We start from the raw sequence: 20,860 nt of genomic DNA on the forward strand, positions 1-20,860 counted from the left end.
TTTACTCCTTTTATAGTGGAAAAAATCCCTATCAATCTGTGGGGAAGAGACGTTTTACAGCAATTAGGGTTAAAAATGAGTACTTTGGTTTTTCAAGCAGGGATGCTGTTGAAGGCCTGCCAACACTTTCACCTGTTCCTATCCAATGGAAAACTGATACACCAGTGTGGATAGAACAGTGGCCCTTAGGGAATGATAAAATTCAGGCCTTATTAGATATAGTACAGGAGCAGCTTGACCAAGGACACTTACAACCTTCTCTAAGTCCTTGGAATTCCCCAGTGTTTGTTGTAAAAAAGAAATCTGGAAAATGGAGGATGTTAACAGATTTAAGAAAGGTGAATGAACAAATGAAAACTATGGGAACTCTTCAGCCTGGACTTCCATCTCCTACTCAATTTCCTAGAGAATGGTCTCTTTGGGTTATAGATATTAAGGATTGTTTCTATTCTATCCCTCTGGATAAGGAGGATATGAAAAGATTTGCCTTTTCAGTGCCCAGCGTTAACTTAGCTGAGCCTTACAAAAGATATGCGCCTTTAGAGGAGTTCTGCCACAGGGAATGAAAAACAGCTCCACTGTGTGTCAAATGTATGTTGCTGCCGCTCTTGCTCCAGTAAGAAAAGCATTACCAAAAGTTATGCTATTACATTATATGGATGATATATTGGGAAGTGCACCTGAGGAACAAATGCTAGAAGCATGTCTCCAAAAGATCATAGAAACACTAAGGAATTACAAATTATACATAGCACCAGAAAAAATTCAAAGACATGCTCCTTTTCAATATTTAGGATATGAAGTATACCCTAAGGTGCTTACAGTTCAAAAACTGTCCTTAAGAACAGAGAAGCTAAACACATTGAATGATTTTCAGAAATTGATAGGCAATATCCAATGGATGCAACCAGTGTGAGGCTTGACTACCTATTAGTTACAACCGTTATATGACATTTTAAGGGGAGACAGGGCTTTAAATTCACCACGCCAGCTTACAAAAGAAGCTCAAGAGGCTTTGAGAGAAGTTGAACTGGCTTTATCCAATGTGGTTGAAAGAGTCACTCAAAATCCCTTGGAAATATCAGTTTTTGTCACACAAGAGGCACCCACAGCAGTCCTTCATCAAGGAGACAGTGTGATAGAGTGGGTGAACCTCCCGGTACAACCAGAACAAAGCCTTACTCCTTACCCAGTGCTTGTGGCTAGAATTTTATTAAAGGCCACTAAGCGAGCAGTACAATTATCTGGGACAAGACCTGACAAGATATACACCTTTTATACCAATACACAAATTAATGTGTGCTGTGAGACCATCCCAGAGTGGCAAATTTTATTAGCCATGGCTCCAAATTTTATACATGGGTCTCCATTAAAGGTAACCAGACTATTACATAATTGGCGATGGATTCTTGAAGAAAAAGTTTCTAAAGTTCCTTTTAAAGGACCAACTATCTTCATGGATGCATCCAAACATAATATTTGTGCTGTGTACTCTCATGATCTAACTATAAAGAGAGTAGTCAGAACTCTTTTTCAGTCCACTCAGCAGAATGAATTGTCTGCAATCATTCTAGCTCTTACTTATTATCCAGGAGACATAAATATAATATCTGATTCGGCTTATTCAGTAGGTGTGGTACAAAGAATTGCCACAGCCCAAATAAAATTTGCAGCCTCTAATATATATCAGCTCTTTAAGAAACTTCAAGAGCAAGTGAGAAAGTATCCAGGTAAGATCTATATATTACATGTCCATTCTCATAGTGGACTTCTAGGTCCCATTTTTGATGGCAATTCAAAGGCAGATAGCCTATGTTGGTCAATATACCTTTATTCCAAGAAGCCCAGACATCTCATTCTAAATATCATCAGGCTGCTCAAGCCTTACGTTTACAATTTGGAGTAACAAGAGAGGAAGCTAGGAGTATAGTAAAAGGCTGTATGGCTTGCCTTCCTTTCCACGTTCCCACACTGCTTCCAGGGAAGAACCCTCGTGGTTTAAGACCCAATGAAATCTGGCAAATGGATGTGACCCATTATAAATCTTTTGGTCGTCTGTCTTTTATCCACGTTGTGGTAGACACCTTTTTGGGATTCACTTTTGCAATACCAGCAGAAAAAGAGACAGCCCAAGTGGTCACTGAATTCCTCACACAAGCATTTGCCATTATGGGCGTGTCACAAGCACTAAAAACAGAATTGTTCTGCTTATACTTCAAAACATTTTGCACACTTTTGTGCACAGTATAAGATTTTACACACCACGGGCATACTTTTTAATCCTCAAGGACAGGCAATAGTAGAGAGGAGAAACAGAGCTATTAAGACGCTCCTCCAAAAACAAAAGAAAGGGGGAGCCACAGGTAATCCTAGAGAACTTCTAAATCTAATCCTTTATACTATTAACTTCTTGATTTTTGACAAAGATGCACTGGCTCCAGCAGACAGGTTTTATAACCCACCGGAAGGTCAGTGTCCAGTGCGAGCGACTCCACTATCTTTAGATAATCACCAGGTGATGTGGAGAGACCCAGAAAGTGGTGAATGGAAAGGACCAGATAAGCTAACCGCTTTGGGGAGAGGGTTTGCTTGTATCTCTACAGGTGGAAAAGGAATCAGATGGGTGCCAACGAGCCATATTTGCCTTGTCCATCGCAGAGAGACGGAGCAGACCCTTGAAACAAAGGAGAAGACCCAAGAAATATCGGGTGGTTCTGTTGCTGATTGTGCTCACCATTGAAAGAGCGTGGCAGTTATGTCGTTTGACTCATGGACATCAAAGATTGTTGGACTTCAAAACCCTCAGGAATCATTGGATTCTCTGAGACATGATAAGATTGTTGTAGGACTTGAAAACCCTCAGGAATAATTGGATTCTCTGAGACATAGGACTTAAAAACCATCAGGAATCATTGGATTCTCTGAGACATAGGACTCGAAAACTCTCAGGAATCATTGGCTTCTCTGAGAAATGGTAAGACTGTTACAGGACTTCAAAATCTGCTGGAATCATTGGATTCCCTAACACATAAAAAGACTTTTGCAGGACTTCAAAAACTCAGGGGGATCATTGGATTCCCTGACATGTGAAGCAATGGACAATAGATTGGTTTTGGACTATCTCTTGGCTGCTGAAGAAGGTGTATGACTGTTGTTTACATACCCTCCTTCTAGGACTTCTGGTGATCTTTTATAACACCATGTTGATTTATATTGTTTGTTATTCCACTACTTGCGTGTACAATTCATTTTTGTTACACCACATTGAGCCTGCACTGACTGAGGGGAGGGTCATCCTTAATAGCCTCTGCATTATTGCTATGTGCTTGTGTAATTCCTCCCATGCTGATGGGTTTGTGCATAATAAGACCCTTTAGCCCAGAATCCCACTAGCAAACCCCACTTTCCTTTGGTGCTTTTCATCTCCCTTCCTGAGATGTCAGGTAGGGCGTGATCATCTCCTTTTTAGTGCTTTCACCGCCTTTCCTGAGAAGTCAGGGAGGGTGTGATCACCTCCCCTTGGGGGCTCTGACGCATGACCACCTGTGTTCTAAAACAAAAGAAAGCGGGAGATGTAATGGGCTGAGGCTTGAGTTGATGCACTGAGGTTCCAAGCACGTGAGGCTAAATAGTAATTGGACTATACTCTATTAATATACATGCTTGGATAAAGAATGGCCCCCGCCCACTCTCTGTGCAAGTCCTGTATAGGAAATGACGATTTTGGTGGGTAGAGGCAGAGAGACAGGAAGAGAGGCTGGGAGGCATTGAGCCTGGGTTCTATGCTCGTAGCTGCTGGTTGTGTGGCTGCTGGTCTAACTAGCTTCTTGACTCAGCTGCACACATTGCTATTGCCGATTCCCTTCCACCTCCGATCCTTCTTCACTGAGAATAAAGAGTGACGATTTTCCCTTAACCTGAATTCCTAACTCCGGCTGATTTTAAAATACATGGTCTTCACAAGTATCATTTAAAAAAAACCTGGGAAAACTTATATGAACTAATGTGAAGTGAGCAGAACAAGAACACTGTATACAATAATGCCAATATTATAGTAATGATCAGCTATGAAAGACTTAGCTACTCTTTTCAATACAATTATTCAAGACAATTTCCAAGCAGTCACTAAAATGAATTGATTAACTGAGAGCAATATGAAGCAATCTTTTTTCAATTACTTTTTTCCTTCTCCTGCTTTCTTTTTTAATTTAAAAAAATTAAATACTATTTTATTTTTCTAAATTCATGCAAAGATAGTTTTCAACATTTACCACTGCAAACCCTTGTGTCCTAAATTTTCCTCCTTCTCCTCTCATCCCTCCAAGACAGCTAGCAATTCAATATAGGTTAAACATGTTCTTCTTCTTCTTCTTCTTCTTTTTTTTTTTGGAACAAGGCTAATATGGAAACGTTTGCATGATTTTAGATATCTAATTGATATTGTTTTGCTTGCCCTCTCTCAATGGATGGGGTTGGTGCTAGAGGGAGAGAATTAGAAGCTCAAAAAAATTTTAGTTGCATATTAAAATAAATCAAATATAATTATTTTTAGAAATTAAGATCATGAAATTATCAAAACCCAAAACAAATATTGATCTAAATGGGGAATTATTGATAAATAGCTTGAATCAGATGGAACAAAACTGAAAAGAAACTCAAGAGTAAATCTATAGATCAGTATAATAAAGGGCAGAAACATGTATGGTGATTATATTAAGATATGATACAACATGAACCAGATAGGTGGTACAGGGGATAGAGCCCCAGATCTTGAGTCCTAAATTCAGATCTAGCCTCAGACACTTATTAGCTGTGTGACACTGAGTAAGTCATTTAACCCTGTATGCTTCAGTTTCCTTATCTGTAAAATATGGAGAAGGAACTAGCAAACCACTGAAATATCTTTACCAAAAAACTCTAAGTGGGGTCATGATAAATAGGACATGACTGAAATGAATGAGCAACATGACATAAGATAGAAAACAGCGTATAGCTCTGCTTAATATACCTCAGTAAAGATACAATGAAGAAAAGCAGAATGAAGATGGTGGAATAATAGGAAGAAGTACTCCAGAATTTCCCTGTCTAACTTATTCCAAATATATCTAGAAAATGTATCAGATTGAATTTTGATGGAGGAAATTAAAAAAAAAAGAAATCATAGTTATTTTTATAGCCCAGATTAATGTAGAGAAAAGGGAAAAAAGGTGGAAACTGGAAACATTGGAGGGATTGGCCAGGAGCATGATGCCCCTATAGGGCAAGAAGTGGTCCCAAATCCAGCATACAAGATCTTAAACTTTTGTAAGGTTCAGGAATATGACAAATTCCAGCTCTGTTGCTCACTGCTTACTGACAGAATATAGATTCTGGGCAAAAGAAAGGAGACCTGCACCTAGGAGTAGCATACCAAGGTTAAGTTAGGTACAATATAAGTTCTAGCCTGTGAATTGAGCAATGTGCAAGGGCAGAAGGTAGCAGCAGTTGTGTGATTTATATCTCAGGAATGCTGCAGGGTCTGAGATCCAGCTTGTAGCACAGTAAGGAGCCTATAAAAAGAATAACCAGAGCAAGCATTCCATAGGGAAGCTTTCTAGCTACCCCGACAGTGATAGTGTCCAGCATCAGTACTGAAATTCCAATGAATCTTGTTGCAATGTTGCAGCACTTTTCCCCTACTATTATAATAGGATATAATTATAATGTATTTTATTGTCTATCCTCCTTTGACATTCTTTCTATAGCTCTGTTGTTTAAAGGGATTTAGCTCCATAAGGTTTGAAGTAGATTTTGTTACATAAACTAATTATTGGAAGGTAAGTCTGAATGGATTTTGTCAGGTTTTACTGAATTATACTAACTCACATTCATTTAGTAGGTTTTAGCAGTATTACCTAGAAAATCTTCACAAGCAACCTGAAACCTGGAAATGATACAATATATGTTACATGCAAGAAACACAGAAAAAATATTATCACATATAAGAGGTATTACAAAACATTTTAAAATGTCAGACTTTTGATGCTTGACCAGAAAATAAAAAGAGGTTTGTGACTTTTGGAGACACATCTAAGAACATAATATAAGAATTTAACAAAAGTTAAAAGCCTATCATTTTTACCTCAGACCAGGATGAACACCTGACAAACAATTTCATCATTTTTAGTACAATCATCTGATAAGCTAGCACAAACCACAACCAAAAACTGTTCCCATTATACCTTGTTCTTGAAGAATCCATGTCCAGCACTAACTTTGCTAAATGCTTCCTCTGCTTTTGAATATTTGGGATTTCCACCTGTAATAATAAGAAAGAATAATGTTGATTCTGATTTATTGTTTTTCTTTGTTACAAAAGAGGTGAATGAGGTTTGAAACATATTGGGAAATAAAAGGCATAAAAAACTTTTTTAAAAGATAGTAAAAAAACAAAATCTAGGTGAATCTAATGTACATGAATCTCTAAGGAATATCACCATGGGTTTTCTAAAGAAACTTCACTGGCTTGCCAAAATAAAATTCCATATAGATCCTTTTATTCAATTAGGTCTTTTCTAGAATGCAATTTGACAGTGCAGCTCAGCTCTTACCAGAGAAAAAGAGAGGATGAGGTGGTAGGCAGAACCAAAATGGAGGCATAATTCAAAATTAATCACTAAAAAGATAAGAGAATAAATCTCCTGCAGGTTTGCATTAAACAAGATAAAGATCCACTCTTCTTACTGAAAAATACTTTAAAAGATAAAACATGTATATTTCTCTAAAGATGAATAGACACATTTTTATGCTTAAAAAACTAATAAAGTGTTTTTTTGGTTATGTGAGACTTTTTTTTTCCTTTAGAGAAACTCTAAAATTATTTTCATGCAGTTCATTCTCATTTGTTGTGAAGGGTTTTTATTAAATATTTATTCCTTTTAGAATAATTTAAAAATGACTATTCTTCTGCAATAGGAAAAACATGAAATAGAAAGTGAGAACCAGAATGTGAACCTGTACTAAAAATAGAAATCATCATTCATATAAGGAAATAAAATGAATGAATTTCAGCATTAAAAATTTAACACTGACCCTAATGAAACTAGAAAAACCTATTTTCATTTCAATAGCCAAAGTCAAAATGAGTGACTTAAACAATGTAATACTCATCTATAGCAGAAAAGCAATGGAACATTACAATTAAAAAATAGATGGTCCAATATAAGCAAAATCCTAAATATTCAAGAAATCTTTTTAAAAATATCTGACAATGTTAGAAAATAACTAAAGCAATTGTCACTAAATACAAAGAATTATCAGCCATGACCTGACATCAGGAATAAGGAATAAGAAATAAGGACCTAGGACCAAATGTACCCTCTCAACTAACCAGAAAACAAACACTATTTAATCTCTGGGTGAAGAGCCCAGTAATGACACTGAATATGTTTTCTTCATTTTCAGGCACACTGATAAATAATTATTTACTCATTTTCTTGCACCAGGCAAATTACCAGATTGTATAGAGAGGTTGAAGGTTGGAAATTTAGGAAACTAATGGGAAAAAGGCATGTTATTCACAATTTATTTGTATATCATGTCAAACTTCAAGGTTTTTATTAAGGAGATAGTGATCTACTTGTTGATCTATTAATCATAATTTCACACTTTAAAGATAGGCATGGCAAATCATAGATGAAAAATCTATTCATTTTCCTGTAGCACTAGGAGGCAAGCTCTAAAGCTGGAAAGGGAAGGAAGGATGCTTCTAAAGCAGAGGGTCTCAGATACTAGTCTATTCATTCCCACTTATATGTATTTTATCTATTCATTACCTCTGCCAGTACAAACAGTGGTTCAATCACATCTCTCTCTACTTGTAATTCAAAATGAATAAGCTCCTGGGCTAGTTTGTCCTCTGTTTCACCACATAGTTTCAGCATTTTTCTGCAAAAAACAAAAATAGCAAAACAATGTAAAAGTCAATAGAAAAGATATACTCATTATCTTGGTTGAGTAAATCTTCATCAGGATGTTAAACCAAAAAGTGTTTTCTTCTTCTGGATATCACACTTCCAGATTCACTCTTTGCCTTTTCTTTCTAGAATTAAAGCCAATCAACCCATATTGGGATAGAGGGGAATAGGACCTATTATGTGACTGGAATTAAGGAGGTAGAGGCAGATGCCCTCACATCTTATGAATATAAATACCTCCAAAAGCGTTATTCCTCTTTCTATACAAAAGAGGAGAGTTCTCTTGACATGTCCTCTTCCACCTCAAGTTCTAGAACAAAAAACTCTTTTGTTGAGGCTAAGAATGATAAGACAGATAACAGCCTGGCTCCAACACTTGTTAGTTGTGTAATCATAAGCAACTCAAGCACTTTACACTTCAGTGTCTGTTTCTGTGTAGTAGGGACAATAATACTATTACTATATACTTTTAGAGGGTTGTGAGGAAAATATTCTGTAAATTTTAAAGTCTTTTAGAAATGTGAATTAATATTTTGAAATGGTAAATGCACATGAAACTGGTTCTCCAAATAGGGTTTATTTGATTCTATTTTACTAATTTCGGTGATTTCTTGGTGAAGGAGTGTTTCTCCAAAGGAGATTTCAGACCTTCACTAAATAACCTGTTGAGATGATACTTTTTGTCAAAAAGATTTTAAAATTTATATTTAATGCAAATCTCCCTTGCTGCCTGCATATTTATTTGTAAATAATAAAGTATTACTTTTAGAACACTTAGGTTTTCCTTCATTCAACTTTTAAAAATCCCAAGTTGCAGAGTTAAAAGGAACATGATTATAAATACATATGGACCTTAGAACTAAGAACTATATAATTTTTAAAAGTTTACCTATACCACAAATTCAATTTCTTCTACACTAGAAACTACATGCACTTGAATGCATGTACCTAAGGTTTTTCTGTATATAATAAAATTTGGTTTAAAAATTAATTCAACCCATTATCTGGATTAGGATGAGACAAATCATTTCTTTCTTATGTACTTCACCCCTACTCCAACCCCAGTGAATTTAAGCCCTATAAGAGCAGGGGATATTTTTTGTTTTGCTTTGTCTCTATATTCTCCAGCACCTTAAAAATAGCAGTCACTTAATAATTGCTTGTTGATTTTCATGGTCTATAGAATTAAGCATATCCTATATCTATAGAAAATATTTATTTGCCTCTACCATGGTTCAGTCTTCAAATGAGCAACATTCACTATAGATATCTCCTTTCCTCATAAGTATCCTGAAGTTTTACTTCTGAGGGAACTGCTTAAGGCATTTTGCTATTCAATGATTAAAGTTCAAGAACATTGCTAGAATGTGCTTAATACAGCTTCAGGATTTTTGTATTGACTTGGCATGAACTTGTGTAATGTTGTCTTACCCAAGGAGTGTTTCATCCCCCAAGATGGCTGATCCCTCCATTAAACACTGAGCCAGTGCTGTCAATGGTAACTTTTTCTGAAAAAAGAAAAATTTGGTGAGAGAAATGTTCCAAAGCTGTATTAGATACAGCAAAACAGGAAGATCTCAAACAACTACCCAGAAATTTCTGTTATCAATGGAGAAACAACTCCATACTGAAACAAGAAGTTAAATGTGCAAAAAAAAAAATCATCATTAGAAAGATGTTGTATTGAGTCAGAATATTAAAGCAGTAATACCACCACCCTTCCCCCTCCCCTATAAAACTCAAAATAAACCAATTACTTTGAAATATACACATACGTTGAATGATGTGTATTTCAGGGGGGAAAAAGTAGAGAAAAAGAATGTGTGAAAAAGACAAGAAACATAAAGATGATGGGGCGCATACAGAACAAAAGCATAATTTTGAAGAATGAATAAATAAATTATCCCTCCTGAGTATTAGGTAAGTGCCATTGAGTGCTCTTATGAAAAATGGGTAAATAAAAAAGTAAAAATTTGAGAAGGAACTGTTTTGCCACTCCAGATCTTCCTTTATTCCTAGGAAATGTTTGTGGAAGAGGGAAAGCTATAAAAAAGGCTACCAACTACCACTTGGTATTTTACATCAATGGGCAGGGATAATATAACAAGCTTCTATTGTCAAAAGCTATTTAGTGAAATGAATAGAGAGTGGGCCTTGTGTCAGAAAAGCTTTAATGCAAATCTGGCCTCAGACATGTTAGCTGTATGATTCTAGGCACCTCATGTAAACTTAGTCTGCCTCCATTTCCTTGAATGCAAAATGGAGATGATAATAGCATTTACCTCAGATGTCTATTATAAGGATTAAATATGATAATATTTTAAAAGTACTTTCAGAGTATCTTAGCACACAGTAGGTACTTGCTTGATCCTTTCCCCTCCTTCACCTAAACTTCCTCCTGTAAATTGGACTCAGGAAATTAGCACTCTTCCTATATTATTCCTTATACTTATTTACTGATTAGACAATGATACACAACATTTACTCTTTAACTACATTTTTACAGTAACAAGGATAAGGATATGAATTATACATTGATATGCAATTTTGCATATATACATACAACATGGAATAGTAGCTAAGACATAGGACACTGGAACTAGGTAGATGAGATCAAATAATACTTCAGACACTTATTAGCTGTGTGACTGAACAATTCATTTAACCTCTCTGTGTATAAGTTAATTCATCTGTAAAATGAGGTGGGATGGACTCAATGGACTCAAAGTTACCTTCTGAAACTAAACGCATGACCTGTGACTAGATCCCTCCCCTAAAGTCCTCCTCTGCATCTTAATGTGAAGTATAAGTTCTTGACTATTGTCCAAGAAACAGAATCACTCACTTTAGAGATGATTATTAATGGAAGTTGGACATCAGGTGACAAATACTTTTGCATTCAATTCATGAAATTATGTTTCTAAGGGATAGAGGGAACGAAATACTTTGGCTGGTGAATATTGATGGAAACAACCCCCCCATATATTACTGAAATTACATTTTTCAAAATACTTAAAAGAATAATAAAAGTCACTCAGTGATCATAGTATATACATCAATGTTGATTTTTGTTAAACTGACTTTAATCTGATTTTTAAAAAAATTCAAACAAGTCTTCAAGTCATTCTATTGTCAAACCAACCCCTTCAAGATGTTTAAGGCACATACCACCAGGTTTCCCTATCCCAACAAAACTTCATGAAGCTACACTACATGATGACTTCTCACATTATCTTTTATTCTGCTTTCTAAATTTATGACTATAGTGGAAATTTCTTTTGAGAAAGGAAAGAGAAAGTGATTGTGACTATTCTTCACTCATGTATTTTTCTTGAAACACAAGTTTGACCATTTGTTTGACCTTTTGTTCAATAAGCACCAGTGGATTCCTGTTTTTGTTGCTATTTTTACAATTCTTTTCAGTTTTTTCTGACTCTTCACGACCCTGTTTGGGATTTTCTTGGCAAAGATACTGAAATGGTTTGCCATTTACTTCTCTAGCTCACTTTACAGATAAGAAAATTAAGGCAAACAAGGTTAAGTGATTTGCCAAGGACTATAGAGCTAGTAAATGGCTGAGGTTGGATTTGAATTCAGGAATATGTCTTGCTGAATCTATGCCTGTCACTCCATTCACTTAGCTGCTTTGATCTTCTAGGATCAAATATAAAGCATTTTGTTTAGTATTTAAATCTTTTAGAAATTTTAACCCTTCCTATTTTTCCATTTTTTTTTTACTTTATTCTTCTCTACACATTCTGTGATGCAGCTACATCAACCTGCTTTTTTATACACAACATTCTTATCTCTCAGTTTCATTACTCTGCACTGCTATTCCCATGACCAGAATGCCTGTCCCCTTGACTCTGTCTCTTAACCTTCTAAAATTCCTTTAATGACAGCTCAAATTTTACTTTTTGCAAGAGACCTTTTCTGGTCCCTTTTGCTGCTAGTGCCTTCTTCCCTTTGAGATTACTTCCCATATTCATTCTCTCTGTCTCTGTCTCTGTCTCTCTCTTTCTCTCTCTGTTTCTCTTTTTTTTTTACTGTCTTTGTATATATGTATACATATATATATATATATATATATATATACATATATATTACAAATCTCTATATATGTATATAATTATTTATATGTTGTTTCCCTTATTAGAATTTGAGTTCTTTGAGGGCAGGGACTGTGTTTTTGATCTTTTAAAATTTCCTAGTCAGTAAGTCAGTCAACAACCATTTGTTACGTGTCAAATTCAGGCATTTTCTAAAATTTAATGAAAGACAAAAAACATGGTTTCTGTCTTCTAGAACACTCAAGACATTCTCAGGGAGGAGGTACACTGTAGACTCTGTATAATTCAATTATTAGAAGGCAACAGATATCAGATAATATATCAATCAACTTTCCCAGTCAAATTCCAGACCAAAGACATGTATGTATGTATGTATGTATGAGAGTGTGTGTATGTGTATGTGTGTGTATGTGTCCTAGAGTAAAGAGATAAGCTTTAGAGGTTTGAAATACACTCAGGTAGCCTACATCATTAATCAACTTAGTTGGAAAGATGAGTAGGTCACAAAAAAATAAACCATATAACTTATAAATAAATTAAAATGGTACAGAAATAATTACTCACTCAACTAGGTTTAATGTTAAATTTTTAAAATTAATTTTTCTCATTAATAAACATTAATAAACTCACCCCTCTAGTGCCAACTGATCAAAAAATTAGAAAATCTTTATAACATATGTGTAGAGTCAAATAAAGAAAATTCCAAAATTGGTTGTAACCAAATATATATACTTCTTTCTATATCTCCAGTTCATCACTCATAAGGAGTATATAGCTTGTGTTTTCTTTGATCCTCTGGAATAGTGGTGTAACATTGTATTGATCATGGTTTTTTTTTTAATAAATTGTTCCGATTCAATTCACTTCATTATGCATCAGACAATATGTCTTCCTAATCTTCTCTGAAGTTTTCTATTTTGTTATTATTACGGTTCAATAATGTCAAATTATATCCATATAACATACTTAAGCCATTTCCCCAATAGATGGACATTTTCTTCATTGCCAGGTTTTGAATAATACAAAATGAACTACAATAAATATGTATACTCTAATTTCTTCTTTGATATTAAGTGTACTGCTGAATCAAAAGGTGGTTTAGTGCCTTTTTTAGGCATAAAATGCTTGAATTGGCTAAACTAATTCCTGGCTCTAGTAAATAATTGCCTGTTTTCCTGAAGTTCTTCCAGCAATTGTCATTTTCCTTTTTTGCCATATTTGCCAATATGTATGAGAATGGATTATGAGCTGGAAGCCTAGAGTTGTCTTAAATGCAAAGATGGTGTTTGCTAGTAGCTCCTTTTCCATGAAAGTTACTAACCCTAATGATAGCTGTAGAGAATTAGAAACAGGAGAGGTGTTCTGCGAAGCAATAAAATTCCTAGATTCTTGGATCTAGATTCAAGAGGAGGATAATGGTTGAGATGGTAGTGGTTCTGGTTTGAACTACCTCCTGTTTCTTTAATACTCCTTGTTGAAAATTAGAGACATGTCTCAAATTCAATAGGCATAAAAGAAAAGTTTAACGTTTTCTTGGAAAATAGTTCACTTGCTGATCATTTGTCAGCACCCTCTTTTCCTTACTATCTACTTGCCCTTTCCCTTCCCTTCCCCTGTTATCTCCTTCTTTCTTTCCCTCTCTTTATAGGAAATTGAAACACATTATTTAAACATTTTATAAATGTATATCTCTTTTGGTGAGGCGATTGGAGTCAAGTGACTTGTCCAGGGTCAGACAGCTAGGAAGTGTTAAGTGTTTGAGGCCAGATTTGAACTCAGGTCCTCCTGATTTCTGGACCAGTGCTCTATCCCTTGTGCCATCCACCTGCCCCAAAATATTTGTTAAATGAAGTTTTATTTTGTTGATTCTTAGTTTAAAAAGCAAACAGGTTAATATTTTCTATTTTTCTTTAAAAAAAAAACCTTAAATTTTGTTATTTTTGCTTTCTCAGTGGGGGTGGGAAGTTGTAGCAAGAAAAACAAAAAATTGTATTTTAGAAAAATAACAAAGTCTAATTTAAAAAATAAATCTGGAGATGTAGGTTGCAATCAGTTATTAAGAGAACCAGGAAGTTTGTGTTTTATTCTAGTATTATAGATATGCATTTTATTGTATTTATGACAAAAAGGTGACACTGAAGTTTAGTTGTTTATCTAGTTAACCTTTTGGTTGTCTTCTTTTTACTAATTCTTTTTACCAGACCTCATTTGCGAAAATATATAAATTTCATCAGATTAAAAGTTATAGGATTATGAATGACAGTGTTAAAATAATGTTTGGTAATAATTTTTCTTTTTGAAATTTTGTGAAAACTAAACCCTAAAGAAAAGAAGAAATTCCTAAAGAATTTGTAAAGAAGAAGAGATTCTAGATCAACTTGCATCTGTGTACCTCAAAAAAGTTTTCTATTTCCTGACATGAAATTTTTATTTTCAGCTTTCAATTTTTTTTCAATAGTATGTTATTTTTACATGTAAAAGTACATGAAAAGACAGTTTTCAACACTCATCTTTGTAAGATTTGTTGTCCAAATTTTTTCTCTCCCTCTTCTTCATTCCTCCTCTATAAGATGGCATGCAATCTGATATAGATTAAATATGTGTAATTCTTTTAGACATATTTCCATATTTTTATGTCGTTCAAGAAAAATCAGACCAAAAGGAAAAAATCATGAGAAAGAAAAAAAGATGAAAGTACTATGCTTTGATCCACATTTAGTATCCAAAGTTTCTAAATGTGGATGATATTTTCCATCCCAAGTCTATTGGAATTGCCTTGAATCATCACATTGGTGAGAGGAGTTGATTATAACATCACAGTTGATTATGACATACTCTTGCTGTTAATATGTACAACGTTCTCTTTGTTCTGCTCTTAATTTCTAGTTTTCTTTCTCCCTCCAGTCACTCTTCCACTAATAGAGAAGGCAAGAAATCTATATCTGCCATGTTGTGAAAAAAAATCAAGAAAATAAAGTGAGAGATAATAAGCTTCAACTTGTATTCAGAGTTCTTCAGTTTTCCCTCAGATAATGGATAGCATTTTCCATAATGAATTCTTTGGAATTGTCACGGATCACTGTAGAGAGTCAGAACTCTGGAGCAGTAATCTTACAGCAAGGAGTTAACTCAGTGAAATTGAGATAATGATTCTCTAGTTTACATGTACTTAGTACTTACAAGATGACACCTATTCTACAAGATTAACATCTATATAAGTATAAGAGTATATAAGAGCTAAGAGATCTGAGAGGGAAACAGACTGGGAGATAGAAGACAGAAGACAGAAGACAGAGGACAGAGGACTGAGGACTGAGGACTGAAGGCTGGAGCTCAAACTCTCGGACTTAGACATAGACTCGAGAACAGACTCGAAGATAAAGACCCTCATGGTGGCTGGCCTGTCCTCAGTTTAAATACTCTATTACAATTACATCAACTGTAGAACTTACATTACCATGCTAAATACTAAGCATATGTAAACTAGATAACCATTGTATTATCAATTCCACAGAATTACACCTTGTAAGAATCCTTGTTTCAAGTACATTTCTCCAGAGTTCTGGCCCATTACAGATCACTATATTGATCAATGTAGCTAAGTCTTTTTCAGTTGATTGGACTGACATATAGCTTTAGTCATGACATTGACTCACATCCTGGACAGGCATAGACATACAACAAAACATATATAGTAAAGTACATGATACTTAAGTGGATCCAGTAGACTCAATCACCGAAGAAACCAGATTGTCATAAATACAAAAAGACTTGAGTTCTCACTCAACAAATACCACTGATCTTCCAGATAAATGTCTACCCTGTACAATAAATTCATAGGTATAAATACAAGATTGCAGATGTACAAGTGAAATATGGGGGTAGCTAGGTGGCACAGGAGACAGAATGCTAGATCCAGTGTCAGGAAGACTTTGTGAGTTTATACCTGGCCTCAGATACTTAGTAGCTATGTCACCCTGGGCGAGTCACTTAACCCTGTTTGCCTCAGATTCTTCAGCTGTAAAATGAGCTAGAGAAGAAAATGGTAAAGTATTCCGATATTTTTGCCAAAAAAAAAACTCAATGGTGACATGTAGATTCAGATATGACTGAAAAACAACTAAACACACAGCAAAGGAAAATCCCATATTGTAAGCTGACCATACTACAGGAAAATAACACCAGCATTAATCTACTCACCAATACTGTACTCTAGCATGGTAACATTTAACTATTTCTCTCAACATTAACCTTGAGATATTATGTGCAAATAGAACATTTTAGACAGAACTGAGACAACAATGTCACAGAAACAACAGGTTACTAAAGGTATAACCTTGCACATATTGTAGTCATTTCTTTAAATAGGTGACTACTGCTGGTATTATTTTTAACTCTTTTATCATTACTTTCTTTGACATAGAGTTAAGTGGTTACTGATAAGAGAAGGGGAAGGTAGAAATTTCAATGAGACTAGGGGATATGTGGATATGTGGATACAATGATAATCCTACCATAAAAGGGTAAACTTGAATTTTCTAAGTTAACTTTTACTTGTTCTAAAAACATAAGAACTTAATAATCTTCTTGAAATAAATAAGGAGCCTACTGACAATGCCTTAGTAGCTAAAATCCAACTTATTCTGGGAAATAGGTCACTTACTGATCGTTTATCAGCTTCTACCCCTTGTTGTCCTTGGAGACATGCAGACAGCTTCTTGTGGGTGCTATGAGATACTTGTTTCACAAGCTCCAAGCGCTTTTCCACCTACATACAGAATATTTTTTAAATGGTTAGCATCAAGGGATGGGTGAGTGAGGTTAGTGAAGTTAAAAGTCAGTATTCTGATTTTCTTAGTGGGGGATCTTTTTGGCTCTTGTTTTTCCAGAGTAAAAGATATATTGTCAAATGGAGGAAACACCTAAAATTTAAAAGGAAAAACAAGAGGGTTCCAGTTCTGGGCTTTATCACCTTACAACTTACCCACTCCTCCTTTAAAATAAATTTGCTTTTATATGACAATAATTTTCATATATAAAGTATACCTTCTACCCATGCCTCCCAAATTGAATCCTCCCTTATAATAAAGAAAAACAGTTAAGTTAAAACACTGCACATGGTGACCATATCTCACCTCTTATCTAACATACCACTCTAGTAGGCCCCTACTTTTTTGTATGATTTTATCCCTTACTCTAAAACTACCTTAAATATTTATTTTAAAATTGTTTTTATATAATAAGGAGAACATGATATAATTGAAAAAATAATGGACTGGAAGCCAAATGGAGATTAAGAACCAATCTTACTAGTTACTAGCTATGTTGAAAGTTACTTCGACTTAGTTTATTAAAAATTTATTAAATGCCTACAGTATGCAATGTATACTAGGTGCTAAAAGTTAAACAAATATAATCCTTGAGCTCCCTAAATTTACAGTCTAGTAGGTAGAATATACAAATGACTATAATACAAAAACAGAATATTGTAAATATATAAAACAATGCACAAATTGTTATGCAAAGAAAAAATTATTATGAGTGAATCAATTGAATAAGGGTCTACTATGTGTCAAGCTATGTTAGGTTCTGGAGATAACAATATAAAACTAAACCTAACTTCAAGGAATACTCACTCTTTTTGGATTGGGAGGGAAAATGATTTACTTATATATGTAGATAAAATATTTACAAAATAAATACGAGTTGATTGGGTTTGGGAGTACTAGCAGTTGAAGGTATTAAGAAAGGATTCATGATGAGTAGCACAAACTGAGCTTTGAAATAATTGAAGAAAGATAGAAAGGATCCAGATTGCCACAATCTTTAAAAGCCAAATAAATGACTTTTTAATCTGATCCTGGGGCTAATAAGGTACCCAATAAAGTTTATTAAGAAGAGGTAGAGTTGACTGATATGATCATATCAACACTTTAGGAAAATCCATTTAGTCAAGATAGCTAATCTGAAAGCTGTTACTATAGTCTAGGGGAAAAGTAATGAGGGACTGAATTAGGATAGTGGAGGTATGAGTGTAAAAAAAGTGACTTAAAAGAAAGAAAAGACCATATTTTGCAATGGATTAGATATGAAGAGAGCCAAGAGAGTAGTCATAGAGACAATGAGGTTGTGTACTTAGATGACTGGAAAGATGGTACTGTAGTTGATAATAACTCAGAAATGAAGAAGAAAGCAGGATTTTGGGGAGAACTCTCTACAATTTATCTTGTATATGTCTTGTTTGGACACAGTTTGTTATAATGTCCAGGCAAGTTCCCTGGAGGGTCTCAAGATGAGTCAGAGTCAGGATCAATGAAAGTTCTTGGTCTTTAGAGGGAGAAGTGAAGGAGGCAGGCAAGCTGCCACGTGGCTTGCCAAAGCTGTATCCTGGATTCTGGAGTCCGGAGTCTTCAGCCTTTCTCCTCCTTGTCCTGCCGCCAAGTGACCCCGACTTTTCTACCTCAGCCCTCCAATCCTTGCCTACGATTACCTCATTACCAAACATTTAGCAAGCACCAATGGTGAGGAGAGCCATCACATCATCATCTCATCTAAATATATGTATATAGAGCCATTATCTCACATCGAATAGGTGATTAGCCTTAAGTGGTCTGTTGTCCAATTCAAGCACACCTTTTCAGAGTTTCAACCCTCTACAATTTGCAGAATATGTTTTCCTCACATCCCTCTGCAATTAGACTTGGAACTTCTTTTATTTTTATCTTTTTATCCCCAGTGCTTGGCACAGGGCCTGGAACATAAGTAGACTTTTAGAAATGTTTGTTGACTTTACATAGATAAAGATCCAGCAAACAGATTAGAGAAGAGGTAATTGACCGGGAGGAAGAGAACCAAAGGAGAACATTGTGGTGTTCTCTTCTTTAAAATATAATATAATGGTTCTCTCTGGGAGCAGGTTTCTCGGGGAGGTTTTCTGGAGGCAGCCTTAGTTTCAGTTAAAAGTAATAATCACTCCAAATATAGTCAGGTGTTAAAAGTTCAGATCTTATTGCTTCCTCCAAAATAGCCAGTTAGTTTTCTTGGAGACCTATCTCTCTGCTTGATTCCAAGAGCTCTTGCAGCTAATCTTTTGCCTCTGCCAGCTTCGGCTTCTCTTCTTCCAAATATCTCCAGCCAGCATCAAGGTGAAAGTTGGAATGAATCTGACTCCACTCTGAGAGTGGGCCTCTTCTGAATTGCCCTGACTGGCTCACTGAAGCTCCATTTATGCTGGGTGTAAAAGACTGACTCCTCCTCTGAGGGAGGGATTAAGGGAGGTGTGAATTCACAAAGTTACAAAGTTAACTTTGTGAATCTCCCATACTTGTGAACTCCAAAGAGTACTTAAATATATTAGTGAGTTAGAAATTTGCTAAGTACAATACTAAATTAGATAATTATTGTCTCTATCAACTCTAATGAGTTAACACTTTGTAAGGATTCCAACAGAACATAATCTCAAAAACCCCTGAAAGGAGAGAGTGTTCAGGAGGAGAAAGTTATGAATGATGTCAGAAGTTAGAAAAAAATGATTAAGAATTGAGAAGAGGCTATAAGATTGGGCAAGGAAGAGATCATTGGTCATTTTAGAGAGAGTGATTTCAGAGAAATGATGAAGTTGAAAACCAGACTGCAGAGAATTTATAAGGGAGTTAGAGAAGAGGGGAAGCAGAAGCATAGATTAGAAGAGGTTTTCTCAAAAAGTAGTTGAGAAGGGGAAGAAAGATACAAGACAACAGCCACCATGCTGGCATGATAGGATCTAATGAAGATTTTTTAAAGGATGAAGGTAACACAAGGATTTTGTAATTATCAGGGAAGGAGCAGTAGTCGCCAGTGAGTAGACTAGTCTGGCTGAGACATTTTTCCCAGTCAGCTATTAGTAGCACAACATGGCTCAGCTTTGCAGCAGAAGTATCAGTTCAACACAGAAGCTATGTTCATCAAAGAACTTTTGGTGACATTTCTAAAGAAAGAAAAATAACACTGAACTTTATGGTTTCAGAATTGTGAGTTAGCTAAAGCACATTGTTTTTTCTCAGTCCTATGTCCTTGGAAAATTTCTGTATTTTCATACTCTCACACCCAAATGCACTCCTACTGAATGTATTAGTGGGACATTGTGACTCAGGTTTATATTTGGATTTTGAAGTATTTATTAATCCTGTATTTGCTTTAATATGAGTACATATGATGTCATATTTTTCCTTAGTGCTAAGTAAATAGTTATGTTTAATATTTTTAAATGTCATCATATGAGTGGTTGGTTTGTGAGTAGAAGTAAATTAGTGGGGGACTGAAAGCTAAAATTTTGAGTAGAAGAAGTGAATTCCTTTATAACAGAGAAATATCTAACACCCTGAGAGAGTCAAGATTGTAACTTCCTGATGATGGTCCTACTCTGGAACATGTCAGTATGAAAGCTCATTGAAGTGATTGAACCAGCCCAGAGATTAATTTCTCCACACCTCTGTGAGAGGTGTGAGGCACTAATTATTGTTGGAAGACACTCCCACACACTCATTTAAGAAGAAAAAACTCTCTTAACAGTTAGAACTATCCAAAATTGGAAGTGGATGCCCTTGAATGAATTATAACTGTCCCTTTCAAGTATAGTCTAAAGAACAACTTTAGGGAGATGTTGTAGAATGGATTTTTGCTCAGGTATGAGTTGTTTACAACTAATGACAATAAACTTTGACAGAATCCAGCTCCAAGTCTCTGATCTCTAAGGTCCCTTCAAGCTTTAAGTCCTATGACACTATGATTTCAAGCACAAGAATAGCATGTTCAAGTGATTTTATCTCATAGGTATCTCAATTATAAAGGCCAGAG

The 20,860-nt window shown here is 35.2% G+C and overlaps 1 protein-coding gene across 3 annotated transcripts in view; it reads right to left on the reverse strand.

Moving 5' to 3' along the window:
- Nucleotides 1–20,860, reverse strand: part of ARHGAP44 (Rho GTPase activating protein 44) — a 148,060-nt gene that overhangs the window by 104,245 nt on the left and 22,955 nt on the right. For all 3 annotated transcript variants that reach the window (XM_031965519.1, XM_031965518.1, XM_031965520.1), the window contains exons 3-6: nt 16,689–16,793; nt 9,387–9,463; nt 7,815–7,926; nt 6,222–6,298 (exon numbers count right to left, since the gene is read on the reverse strand). In XM_031965519.1, coding sequence (XP_031821379.1) covers nt 6,222–6,298; nt 7,815–7,926; nt 9,387–9,463; nt 16,689–16,793 — 371 coding nt within the window. The remainder of the gene's footprint in view (nt 1–6,221; nt 6,299–7,814; nt 7,927–9,386; nt 9,464–16,688; nt 16,794–20,860) is intronic.

This window comes from Sarcophilus harrisii, chromosome 4, assembly GCF_902635505.1.
Source record: "Sarcophilus harrisii chromosome 4, mSarHar1.11, whole genome shotgun sequence".
Lineage (NCBI taxonomy): Eukaryota > Metazoa > Chordata > Mammalia > Dasyuromorphia > Dasyuridae > Sarcophilus > Sarcophilus harrisii.